Below are 14,500 nucleotides of genomic sequence, written 5' to 3'. Positions count from 1 at the left end.
GTTTCCATGAGAACTATTTGAGTTTCCGGTATACCGGAAGGAGACCACCCTTATGATGTCATGCAAGATTGCATTATTTAAAATGCAATCCCCATCAACTAATGACCCATTCCAGTGCATACCTTAACTTCTTAAGGACCGTGCAACCACACTACTGAGATGGCTCTGTTGATTCGTCAATAGCACCTAGAGACGTATTTGGTAGTCTGAAATACCCAGCCAATAAATCAGGATCCCTCTGAATGTAGATATTTCCAAAAACCAATAAACCCAATAAATGCCCCGACAAGTTGAGGGAACGGACCTCAACCATAAGTAGCGTAGCATTAAACAATATGAATTCTGTTGAGATGCCAACAGCACCGAGAACTTCCCTGAAGTAAAAGGTCTACTAAATCATTAGTAGTCTTCTGTCGGGCAGAGGAGTCTTTCCCGATTGTTCGTTATTGGTTCCGAAGGAGAAGTAAAAGTTCCACTAAATCAATACTTGTTTCCTGTCGGGCGGAGGAGTCTTTCCCGATCGTTCACCAATTACATCAGTTCAATTCTCAGACCATAAAGAACGATCTACGGAATGACAGGCAACAGCAACTAAGTGTCAACCTGAAAATTCCTCAACCTATACTGGCGCCCTACTTTGCGAAGAGTAAGAGATACTCAACGGGTTAAGGAATCCAGCATAAGTTGCTCTGTCACATCACCTAGTTTCATCTGTTGAGATGGCAACAGCACCGGAAAGAGAATCCAGACATATATGGCATTTGGATCCGTCCTTGAACCAACATTCTCTCCCCGCGAATTTGGGTATAAACCACAGCCACTACGTGGATCCCGAAGGAACCACAACTGATCAGCCAGGACAAGTCCTGCGGACAACTGGCCACCCATAGTGCCAGATTATATGGTACTCTGGTTAGACCCCATGACAAATCATTCCAAGGAAAGGCCGACGATACATTTGATCATCACCAGTTTATAGTCCCGGCAGACTAGAGGTATTGGTAGCACCTCTTTTCCCCGGAGTAAAAAAGAACCTGGAATAAATACATATGTATATTTGGATGTGTTACAGATGGATTGACAAAGTCAGTATACTTTCCGTTTGTACACCAGCCAAGATCGTGAATCACAGTGAGTACTCAGTTAAAATTTTGACAAAACCTGTGGTATAAATTTTAATAATAACAACCATAAAGTATGTAGGTTTTTATCTACGATGTGACGGGCGGGTAGTAAACAATGTTTGGTGAAATTGTCTAATATTTTTTCTAATATTTCTTATCTCTTCAATTTAATCTAAAGCTATTTACTTTACTATTTGTTAAATATGTATGCATTTTTGTTCTTACTAATGTTACAATTTCTTTTTGTTTTTTTTTTTTTTTTCATTAATTGTACTTTGACAGTGAAGATGATTAAAGTCATCATACATGTTAATGTTTGCATGAGTGACTAAAAAGCCCTGATAAGAAAAAAAATGTGTTAAAACCTTGATAATGAAACAAAAAAAAAAAATTTAAATATAAAAAAACATTTCGTGTGTTTAAAAACTAGTAGCACTTACTAAGTACATGAATAAGTTTGTGGCTATAGGGAAAAAGTACTTAAGTTGGTTTAATTTTTTGTTTTTTCAAAATGATTGTATTCTAAATATCTTTTAAATTTTAAAATATTTTTAAAAAATTCTAAATTTATTTATGTTTTATTTTATTTAAAAATTATTTTATTTTACTTATTTATACATAATTGTTTATTTAATTATAAATATATAGTTTTTAACAATTTCAAAAATTTATCGTGCATTATTTGTGGTTTCATTGTCTTCATTCGAATTTTCATTTGAATCTTCGTCTTGATTACCATTGCTGCCTCCACATCCTTGGGCATAATCCTCATTTGAAGTATTCTTCTCCAGAGACTTTTCTACATTTTCCAAATCATAATTAACTTTTATAAGTACATACTCATTGTTTTTCAATTGATCAGTTTTGAAATTCTCTTCGGAATCCTGTTGATTTTCATTGCTGAAAATAAAGACTTCATTAACATCCTGTTCCTGTTCAGATTGATTTTCTTCGCTGGAGGCATCAACACTTCTTCTACGTCTGGCCGCATCAGTTTTAACGTGTTCCTCTTCAGGTTTAGCTTCAGCTTCAGCAGGAGCTGCATCTAGTTTTTCAGCAGGAGCAGTATCTGGTTTTTCAGCTGGTGCGGCCTCTGCGTTATCAGCTGGTGCTGCATCTGTGTTTTCAGCTGGAGCGTTAGCATGTTTTTCTTCTGCTCCTGCAGCATTCTCATGGCCAGCCTCATTATGCTGTTCATTGGCAGCAGGTTTTTTACCCTTTTTCTCCTCTTCAGAAGAATTCTCTTCCGAAGTATCTGCACTGCGTCCTAAACGTTTCAAGTAACCATCTTCACTCTCTAGAGCACGTCTAAGTCGCTGCAATTTCAAATATTTATCGTATTTAATAGAACCTTCATCTTTAACTTTTAAATGGTTATGGGAATGTGATGTGCTTTCGATATCAAATGATCTTTTGGTTCTACTAGCTACCTTCTTAATATCCAAAATTTCATCATCATCAACCACTACTATAACATGATGTTCTTTGGGTTTATCTGCCACCTCTTCCGAACTGCTACCCTCTTGAGGATCATCTTTTACAATATTATGCTTCTTGTTCGTTTCTTCACTAGAACCAGAAGAGTTGTTGTCTCCGTCTTCATTATTGTCCTTCACAATATTATTCACTTTGATCTCTTCTTTCTCTTCCGAAGACGATGTATCATCGGATACATCACGGATTTGTCTTTTAACCGGACTAGCCAAGGATACTGCTAGTATCACACTCAATACTGCACACAATGTTAATAATCTCATTATCCTGTTTTTGCGCAAAAAAATAGCTTATTTATATAAATTAATAAAAACAATTTCTTAACACTTTCGTTTAAATTCGCAACGTTGTTTTTACGGCTCAATTCGTTTGTATACTGTTCCATTAACATAAATTCCTATTAAGTTTTTATTGATTTTCAGCAATTTCTTATCAGTTTGTCTTAACATTCTAGTTACTTTCAGTTCAGTTAATCGATTATTCGATTTACTTGTTATACGTCATTGTTAAGGGGAAACATTGGGTATTTATTAGTTCTACTGAGCCAAATTTTCCAATTGATAAAAGTTGATTTGGGACAATTATGCACCAACTATAGAGTAATTTAGTAGAATGACGAAAAAAGTCAATTCAGTCAGACCTCTAATCACATAGATTTGATAGTTTAGAGTTGCCAAAGAAACTCAAATAGTTCTCGTGGAAATGTAATGATGAGAATCGAATGTGAACGCCTCAGGCCAGTCAGGAAGCACTGCTTTAATATTGTATGCATTTCTGCTAAATCGTCTCTTAGTCTTAAAGTGTCAGGAGTACAACAATATGATCACATAGGTTCATCGCACCATTCCAGCAGAAATGGGGAGACCGAGACTACATTTACTAAACTTTAATGGGACCTCCCAATTTGGGAGTCCCAAATCAGAATGCCATCAAGAGAACAGTGGTGTGCAAACACCGGATAACTCGATCTTAGTCTTCATTGATGGTTTCCTAGGATAAGCCAAGATACATATGTTTCCTAATTTACGCTATTGGTAAGGCCGTGGGATATATATAACTAAAACTCGACGCGTCAACCACTAAAGTCAACATAGGCAGTCTCTAGGCTTTCACCACGAACTTAAAAAGGTCGAGATGTATGACACTCTGTCGAATTCATATGGATTATTAAACAATGCGTTATTAATGGATCGTACTTACTATTATGTTGGAACTAAGCTGTATACTAAGTTTGAGTTCCATGAGCCTTAGCATGAAACTTGATATTTAGCTTAATGATCATGTCATGCTGTATTGATCAGTCTTTGACCGAGTAGACCGGACCTCCACTACAGTAATATTCACAATTTCATAGCTTTTTTTTCATACAATGTTCGTGAGAGATGTTACAACTGGAATAACATAGCTCTCAAGATATTTGGATCTAATTTCGACGGAAGTCTGGAATTGACAAGTAAAGTGTTAAAGAGTTCTCTAAATATGGTCTACATTCATCTGAATCCGCTCATCCAATTCTACACAGCTTTGTCTGTAATTCCGTTCCATTATACAAATTACGGAATAGCTCATTCTGAGGAAACTTCTCGTCCTGCTCTTGTTAGAGTAATTCCATAAGATATTTGCGGTACTACCCGCCGTTCCCAAGCGGCCTTATGAGTTTTTTCGCTCATATTTTTAATTATATCTTAAATATTAATTAAAACTCTTTCGTAGCTGATTATTCCGGAATGGCTTGGCGCCCAAATGTTTATGCAAAGTTTATCTGTGGAAGAGTATACTTTCAGTGCTCCCTATCAATTCAATACAGTCTTAAATTTAACCTTATTACCTGATATCGCCCAAATTACCTTCTGGTTTTCGTTAAATATATCAATCCCGGATCGACCTGTCCGGATCGACCTGAACATCACTACATTAGTATTCACAATTTCATTGGGTCATTGTTCGTGATGGATGTTACATCTGGAATAAAAACACTCCCATTATATTTGGATCTTATTTCGACGAAAGCCTAGCAATGTCAAAAGTCAAGTGTCCAAAAGTTTCAATATCCACATTCATATGAATGAATCCGCTTGTCCAATTTAGTACAATTGTGTCCGTAATCGTCTATGTTCACTTAGAAGGAGGAGGCTTCTCGTCCCGAGGAGATTTCTCATCTTGCTTTTGCCCCATAGGCTCTTTACGGGGCTTATTCACTATTTCAATATACCAACTGGCCTTCTTTCGATCATAATTTTAATTTAATTTCACATATTACTTTATTATATGAACATCTGTCGTTATGATAAGGTAGACGCATAATTCCATATGCGATAGACATGATTGTGCCCCATGAGCTTATTCTCAACGACTTAATATACCGAAGAGGGAACTTGTACTTCGCCAGTCTTTATTGTTCAACTTTCCGTTATAGGTCACAATTTCCAAAGTTTCAGCGTCTTAGAGGTTACCACGTTACAACCCCTTCTAGTGAGTATTTAAAGGAGTAATTCATACCTTAGAGGTTGCCAGAGTCATTGTCAGAATGTAACCTGTCTAGCCTAGTGGCGACCCCTGTAACAGTGCCAAGTCATTTTTATTTATAAAATCCCTTATGCCATATGAAAGTTCAATGGGATTAAGCGCAGCTCAATCCTGCAGAAAATTATTACTTTGGTCTCTGAATAAAAGGTACAACATCACCAATTTTAGGAAAAATATATATCTATAAGTGCTTTCAAATATATATAGTCGTAAAGGCATGATTTTTATCTTAAAACGGTACAAAACCAGAATCTTCTTTAATAAATAACCGGTTACTATAATAATATTGAAAACCCCCTAAGTTAAAACTCTAAGCCAAACGAATCGAATGTTTATCATCACAAATTAAGCCATATCACTCGAATCAAAATATTATTAAATTTTTTGCGCTGTTTATATATTTATGCGATCTTTCATCTTTTCTTCGTAAAATTAATTGCGTACAAAACAATGCGAAGTTTTTATTTTTAACTTATAAATAATCTTTAAAATTCTCAATAATTTGTTTGTATTTACTTTCGGAAAAAATCCAACAAATAGTCTGTACTATTTAGTATTTTCCTAGATGTTGCAGTTTTTTTGTGTTCTTCTGATCATCAAGACATTAAAGAATTTTTCCTATTTATTTTTAAAACGTAATTTATATTTATACGAATAAGGCTTTACGTTGATAAGACAACATTTTTATTCATTTTCGCATGTAATAGGTCAAAATGATCATTAATTTGTATAGACGTTTTTTTTTTGTTTTGTTTATTGTAATTTACAGAGACGTAGTTAGATCCATAGGCTAAAATAGAGACGAGACAGATTATAAAAATAAACCCTAAGCAATGATGTGACTAAATTACAAAAAGTGAATATACCCTCGATGTGAAATAGTACATTATGTACTATGTAGGTCTAGTAAAAGATTTCATGAGATCAGATTTTCTCCGAAATCAGGATTAATTCTTGGCGGACTTAAAAATTTGTATCTATAATAGAAAGATAAACTCAACAATTAAGAGGTTATTTTCGTTTCTCTGGTGGGCCCATGGGGATCAAATTCAACACTTAAACTCGACATCTATTTACGTAAGTATGTGAAATTTCATTCATGCAGAATCTAAGGGCAAACGCACGATTTAATCACCTCAGAAAATACACTTGCTACGATCAAAAGGAGATCCCTGTCCATTTGCTCAACTTCTAGACAGACGTGGCCACTCTATGATGGTAGAAGGTTTGTTTGTTAGTTTGTTGTTGCTTTCAAAAGTTAGGCTACGAATATTAGTAGTTATTCTGACAGGGCACTGTAAAGACTGAATCTTCCATACAACGACTTCTGTAGAAGTTGTCATGATAAAGACGAGGAAGAAACTATTAAAAAATTGTCACTGTTCCGCCCTCTCGACTATCAGTACTAAGTAGTGCGGCGCTGCACGACACAGTGGATCTATCGAGGATGGTTGTAGTGAATAGAATCATTTGGTTTAACTCCGTATTGATTATGGACATATAATTTCCCATTGGTCGGTCAAGGAGTGAGTCGACTCTCTTGTCAACTGCCCCAGTAACCTAACCTATACCATATATATGGGGTCTAGGTAAAATTATGGTGTGATATTTCCCAAATTCAATACCGACATGTTGGAAATTTCAGCCTTTAGTTTCTTCCGTTCGGAACCTATAGTGTTTTCAACAGGTGGGTATGCAGATAGATTAGATTAGACTAGATTGAAGGGCATAAAGCAATTCGACCCGAGTGTGGAAATTTTGTGCAGCTCGTTGGTTCACCATAATAATTTTAGTTCACGCATGAAAGTAACTGTTTTTGTTGGTGAGAGATTGAAAATTTCTTTTGGGGCAGCCCCAAAATCTTAGCTCTACGAGACCCCAATAATGGGTAGTTACATAGAATATCTTCTGAGGTTTCTTCTTGTTGGCCACAGAATCTGCATAGATTCGTTATAGAGTTGCCTAGAGTGAAATGATGGTATCTAAGACCACAATGTCCAATAAATAATCCCGATAGTACTCTAAGATCACTTTTATTTAGCGCTAGTAGCTTTTCGACCTAATTTCCTATGACATTAAGAGGTTAATGATACTTGGCAATCCGACATTATAAACATTTTTGATGCCTTGTTTCTTCTTCTTAAATACTCTCTAGCACAAGTAAAGATGGCGTATATTTCCGTTTGAAAGACGGAATGCTAATATCCCATGGGGAAGGCCTTTTGGAAGTTGCGTCCTCAAATGCCCGCTTCTGTTTCGCCATTTATTTGTTTGGACCCATCTATGAACCAAACTTGATCAGCATTTTCTTGCTACCAAGTTTGGTCAGTTCACTTGTGCCTGTTCGGTATGATAATCTCAAATGATCTAACGAAGACCATAGATGGTGGCCCACAATCGGGAACACGAATATATGGATCGTTTATGAATAATTTCAGTATACTCATATGTGCAACCAAGTCACCAGTTTTTAAATTTTCAATACCTGGTACGCGAATTGCTGATCTGCAAGCTTCGTCCTTGATAAGAAGATGAAGTGGTGGAATGTGCAATATAATGTCCATGGCATACATGGAACAAGTCTCTCATATGTGCAACCAAGTCACCAGTTTTTAAATTGTCAATACCTGGTACGCGAATTGCTTGCAGATCGTCCTTGATAAGAAGATGAAGTGCTGGAATGTGCAATATAACGTCCATGGCATACATGGAACAAGTCTCATGGCTCCACTTATAGAAACACAAATGAGAAGATAAATCTTGTCAGGGGAGGCCAAGTTATGACCTGTTCCACTTTTTGCCACCAAGCCAGAGCGGCGTAGGTCGCTATGGGATTTATTATGGTTTGGCTTGAGACCCCATGTACTACCAAGTAGACTTTGACAGTCATATAATGTTATGATGGCTTTGTTGGTATTAATAGGGTTCTATAGATGAAACGAAAAGTTGACTTTTCGACTTTTTGCATTTAGTTAAAAGTCGACTTTTTAACTTTTTGCATTTTATGAAAAGTAGATTTTTCGACTTTTTTCATTTAATTAAAAGTCGACTTTTAGTATTTTATAAATAGTCGACTTTATCCGAAAATTTTCGACTTTTTTCGACTATTTTTTGACTTTTTTCGAGTTTTTGACTTTTTTTCCACTTTTTTAAAATTTTCGAATATTTTTAACTTCTTTCTACTATTATCAAGTTTTTCCGACTTTTCGACTTTTTTCGATTTTTCAACTTTCCGACTTTTATTTACAAAGTCAACTTTTTGACTTTTTTCATAGACAATATGAAAAGTCGAGTTATCGACTTTTTTGGAACAAAATAGTCAACTTCGACTTTTCGACTTTTTTCGACAAAAAGTCGATTGTTCGACTATCGAAAGTCGATTTATAGAACCCTAGGTAGTAATGGATATATATTAAGGGTCTTATCAAGAATGTTAGTATATAACTTCTTCGGAAAACTTAATTGTCGGACCTTTTAATGTTGGCTCAGAGAGTTTCTGAGTACAAGAATTTCTTTTGAAAGGTTAATGGTAAGCCCTCTTGACAAAATTTGGAAGTTAAATTGGTCGCATATTGCATCCTTTCCGATATCTTTATTTAAATCATACATATCGCTCATTTTCACCAATACCAGCATAATCCAGAATTTGCGTTTTTTGAACTGAGTCTAGTACTCAAGTGACTCAAAACATGAGTCATACTAAAGTCTTTTATAAAGTTTTATCAAATTTTAAATACGTCTATTATTTTTGGTGCGAAATCGATTTTTTATTTATTACATAAATAAAATTTAAATTCAAATGAGAAACATCTACTATCTGATTCTGGTTTAATATTTTCAAATCCTTTGATTTGTTTAAAAGTGATTCGAAGCAATTTTTCTCGGAACAACTTTTTTTGGATTATGCCAGTTTTTTAGTAAATGAGCAAAATCTATCTTTGTATGTTAATATAACTTCTTTTTGTATTTCAAACAGATTTAATTGTTTCAATATAAATATACATATTCTGAATTTTTCGCTTATAGCTTATTTATTTTCATAATAACAATTTTTAAATTTTCATATATTTACGATTTATTTTCATATACTCTTCCAGTTCATGAGAATTTAAACTTAGCAAATACTTATATTTCTGTTGGAATCTTCTACGCATTTCTTGATTTAGAACGCTGTTGGAATCCACTTCATTATAGTCATCGGAAATTTCGTTATAATTGGAAAATTGATCCACATTTATGTTTACGGATTTTCCCAGACAGTTGTCATAGAAGAATATTGTTATTAATAAAATCAATAAAACCAATTTCATTTTATATTAATTGGAAACAAAACTAATATTATTAATATATTAATTAAAGTATTTATTGAGTATGGAATTTATAAGTGACTATGGAAATATTGTAAGAAATTTCCACTTTATATTTGAATATGTAGTTACATACATATGTATATTTCTATATAAAGCGATAATTGGATTTGCCTTTTTGACACATACACATTTTATTATATTTTATTTACTGGAAATTTAATTTTTAGAGATTGTCAATTCTGGGAAAAGTGTATAATGTAATTGTCAGGGCAACCAAAAATATTTTTTGTTACGCGTCATATACACTTGACTTAGTCATCTGTCCATTTCAGGCAATATTTTAATCGATTTGTTACAGCATATTTTTGCATATTTTACTTAATGTTGCTTATTATTGCATATTTTGCTCACACATACATATTTTGTTTTTATGCAGCATGTTTTTTTATATTTAAACAAGTTAGAGTGCTATATTCGGCTATGCCGAATCTTAAATATACTCCACCAGCAATCTACTTTTTATTGAAACCCATCTAACTATCTAATTTTTAGATAACTCGCCAAAATTTTTGTCGAACTAATTTTGATTAGGTCCAGAAAAATTTAGAATGATTTATCTATACACAGGACATAATTATGTCGAATTTTATCCGGATATAATAATTTAATAACGAATTAAGTGGTATTAAGTGATTTTCAAAAGTTAACCTTATATGGGAGCTAAGACAACTTATGGACCGGTCCGGAAAAAATTCCATATGTCAAATTTTATACCTACATATGTATATGTATATGTGTGCGTTTAAGTAATTTTCAGAAATGGTCCTTATATGGGAGTTGTGACCAAATATGGACCGATCCAGAAAAAATTGTATACCTATGTATAAAATGTGCGTTTAAGTAATTTTCAGAAATGGTCCTTATATGGGAATTGTGACCAATTATGCATCGATCAGGAAACAATTTCGTATAATGATTTATATGTAGAAAAAGATCAAGTCTAATTTTACTCCAATAGCTTTATTAATCAATGAAATATGTGAGTTTAGGTGATTTTAGGAAGTGGACTTTATAGAGTTATGAGCAATTAAGGGCCTATCCGAAAAATTTTCGTAGAGTGAGTTATGTAAAGACAAAACATATAAGTGTCGAACTTTCTCAAGATAACTTTATTTGACAATGAAATATGTGCGTTTAGTGATTCTCACTGAACCTTATATGAGAGCTATGACCAATAATGGACCGATCCGAGAAAAAAGAGGTAAAATGATTTGTATGTACACAAAACTTATTTAAGTCGAATTTTATTTCTATAGCTTTAGAATTCAATGAAATATATGCGTTTAAGTGATTTTCGGAAGTGGACCTTATATGGGAGCTATGACCAATTATGGGCCTATCCAGAAAAAATTTCGTAGGGTGAATCATGTTTAGGCAAAACATATAAGTGTAGAATGTTATCAAGATAGTTTTACATGACATTGAAATATGTGCTTTTAAGTGATTTTCGGAAGTGGGCCTTATATGGGATCTATGACCAATAATGGACTGATCCGTAAAAAATTTTGTAGAAAGATTTGTATGTATACAAAACATATCCAATTTTATCCCGATAGCTTTATAATTCAATGAAATATATGCGTTTAAGTGATTTTCGGAAGTCGACCTTATATGGGAGCTATGATCAATTATGGGCCTATCCGGAAAAAATTTCGTAGAGTGATTTATATTTAGACTAAACATATTTGTATCAAAATAGATTTATTTGACAATGAAATATGAGCTTTTAAATGATTTTCGGAAGTGGGCCTTATATGGGAGCTATGACCAATAATGGACCGATCCGTAAAAAATTTGGTAGAATGATTTGTATGTACACAAAACATATCCAGCTCGAATTTTATCACAATAGCTTTATTCATCAATGAAATATGTGCGTTTAGGTGATTTTCGGAAGTGGACCTTATATGGGAGCTATGACCGACTGAGATCTACGTTGGTAGTATGATTTCTGTTCATATTGTATTTGTATGTACAACATTTGGTGTTGATACCGATATATTTGATTATTAACGATAAACTAATTTCCTAATTTGGGGGCTATGGGAAATATTGGATCGATTGTAAAGATATTGAACATAATTGATCACTGCCCTAAAAAAGTGAAGTGTGACAAAATTCATCGCAAAATCTTTGGTAGTTTCTGAGAAATCTTCAACAGAATTAGGAAAAAAACGTATTTTTTTCCGTGGTAGTCTGAAATTTTTACTCTAACTTTTTACGTTATGATGAATATTTCTTGGTGTTACACACGGAACGACTTATATGCCCTCTATCACCACTGATGGTGGTGGAGGGTATAAAAAAAATATATAAATTTTAATTAAAAAAATAACTAGTTTTAGAATTCTGAAACCCTTTCAGTGGAACTTCCTTAGAATTATTTCTGACGCTAGCAAATTCGAAATAAAAACATTGATTAAAAAACTAGTTCTAGAATCGTACCATAGAATTGGTTCCAACTCCATAACGCTTCCACAATTATGAAGAAAAATCATTATTCTCTCCACCGAAATAGAATTATAGAAGTTTTTGTGGAACTAATAATATTGTTCCTAGATTTTGTTTACGTCTTAGTACATATTCCAACTACTTTTAAAAAAATCTGCATAAAGTTCATATTTTTATAGTTTTTGTTTTTTAGAGCATATTTTTTAGTTCCCCTGGTAATTAAAAAACAAGGTGAAGGCGATGATTATATTTTTTTTTTCAAAACAGATTACACATTTCCAAAATAAGATTAAGTATGTAAGGAATAAGTGAAATAAATTGATCAAGATCGACAATAATTTAAATTTCTTTTTAAATATTTACTCTACACCATCCCTAGACCAGTTTTATGTTGACCGGGGGATCCCTGGATCAACTACATGCTAAGGAACAAGGATGGACAAGCCGTGAGATGTATGTTATAACTATCAGGAATAAGGTATTTCGCGGTATACCACAGGATGGCATTTTGTCACCTTTACTCTGGGTTACACAAGTAATTTGGATCCTTTCCTAGAAGAGCTAAGGAGAAATCTGTCTTTTCACAAGAAAGACAAAAATTTCTACGTATACTGAACCCTGCTTCCTGGACAAGAAGATACCGGTGACAGACAATGTTAAGTACTAGGTGTAATCTTTGACCGGAAATTAAAGTGGGGACACCACATAGAGTATAGGATCAACAAGGCACATCGATGCTGGGCGATATGTAGGAGAACTATTGGCATGAAATGTGTCTTAGTCCTACTATGACAAATTGGCTTTATAAAATTCAGCTTATTATTCAATTCAAGCTTATTATTCAATAATCGGGTGCATTGCTTTGTCTTGGTCAAGCGGAACATTAGAGCAAATACCAGTAAGAATCCGTTGCTACACGGATGGCTCTAAATTGGGGGACAAAGTGGGCCTGGGGTTCTATATTGAAGGTACCCAGAAACCGTTTACCTAATCATAACACAAGCTTCTAGGCAGAAGTTCAAACAATAACGGAATGTGTAAATTGGATTAGAATAAATATGGCGCCCATAGGTCTTAATATATTTACCGACAGCCAGCAGGCAATTAGGGCGATATCAGGTGATAGAATTAAATCAAAGACCATATTGGATTGTAAGAAAGCTTTAACTGAATATTCTCCCAAAGGTTGGTCATATGGGTACCAGGTCACTCGGGAGTATTCGAAAGGGCGAATGTAATAGCTTTAAAGGGAAGGGAGCTCGAGGTAGTTAACCTGACAAACACAAAACCTTTCGACGCTACAAAAGGTGAATTAAAAATATGAATAAGAGAATCCCATAAGGCCTCTTGGAATAATGAAACGGTGGGTAGAACCACAAAAATCCTATGGGGTGACTCTAATAAGAGCAAGACGAGAAATCTCCTTAAAATGAGCAAGTCCGATGTCAGTATGATGGTACGTATTCTGAGTGGACTCACAAGATTTTGTTGTTGTATGTAACGAAATTTAAGCTTTTAGTTTGCAACCTATTCTCTTGAGCAATATCGGTTAACGCTTTCACTTAGCCCCCATAGAAGTATCATAAATAAGTAATTATAAAGCAATCGTACTGGCTTTATACAAGCAGTAGAGTAACAAAAGTCGACACAAAAGAGTTTTATAGGAACACAAATATCTGGAAAGTTCTCAGCTTTGAGCCAACCCTATAGCATTTGGAAGATCAAACCTTAAACAGGAATACCGCATAGTTACTTCCTTTCAAATTTTATCCTAAACGGACCCGCCATTTAGAAATGCTTTTTATTCCTTATGCTCTTCTTATATAACATTTTAAATATTAGTTAAGATAAAAATGGGCATAAATGATTTGTGTGAGAAACGAGATAATCTATAAAATTCAATAGAGTTTGGTCCGTAATGAAAGCCATATTACCATAACACCGAAATAAATGTTTTTTCATATTTATAAACAGAAAAAATTATCAGTAGTTTATTTTCAATTAACATGTTTTTCTCTTTCTTTAATTTTAATTTAAGCAATTTTTTATTTGTCTTAATTATCTCGTTGTTTAAAACCAAAGTTTACAAATTTGATTAAATTTTTAATTGATTCAATTAGTTTTTTAATTGATTGAAAAAAATTTTCTGGCCAACTTTTCTATTTTAGTTTTTTTTTAAATATTTTATTTTGTTTTCTTATGCTAACAATGTATATAATTCTTAAATAGTCAATACGATTTTAGGCATATAATATTCAAGTTTCATGACAATTTATAAAACACTTTATATGTTCAAATTTGATAATAAAGTGATATTTTTTGTAAATGCTCAACGCATTGTTAAAGGTCAAGCATTCCTTTAACATTGTGAGTAATCAATTAATAATTTGATTGTTTTAATCATCAACTTAATTGGTTTTTAATACATTTTTACCAAACAAACTTATAAATTAATAAAAATTAGATTTTATTTTTATTAAATATTTAATTTATACAATTAATGAATTAATCTATTTTAAATTTTGTCTCAATTAT

The 14,500-nt window shown here is 33.4% G+C and overlaps 1 protein-coding gene across 1 annotated transcript; it reads right to left on the bottom strand.

Moving 5' to 3' along the window:
• Positions 1 to 1,686: 1,686 nt before the first annotated feature.
• Positions 1,687 to 3,014, bottom strand: LOC119602523 (uncharacterized protein DDB_G0290685-like). The gene is made up of 2 exons (XM_037954095.1): positions 2,555 to 3,014; positions 1,687 to 2,440 (listed from the first exon to the last, which is right to left on the bottom strand). Exons 1-2 carry the CDS (start codon positions 2,879 to 2,881, stop codon positions 1,793 to 1,795), a joined length of 975 nt encoding a protein of 324 aa, XP_037810023.1. The 5' UTR covers positions 2,882 to 3,014; the 3' UTR covers positions 1,687 to 1,792.
• Between the last annotated feature and the right edge of the window lie 11,486 nt (positions 3,015 to 14,500).

Source organism: Lucilia sericata, unplaced genomic scaffold (assembly GCF_015586225.1).
Source record: "Lucilia sericata isolate MDLA Ls3-8-SP2 unplaced genomic scaffold, ASM1558622v1 Contig000237F_arrow, whole genome shotgun sequence".
NCBI lineage: Eukaryota > Metazoa > Arthropoda > Insecta > Diptera > Calliphoridae > Lucilia > Lucilia sericata.
This window is presented reverse-complemented; position numbering and strand designations above follow the sequence as displayed.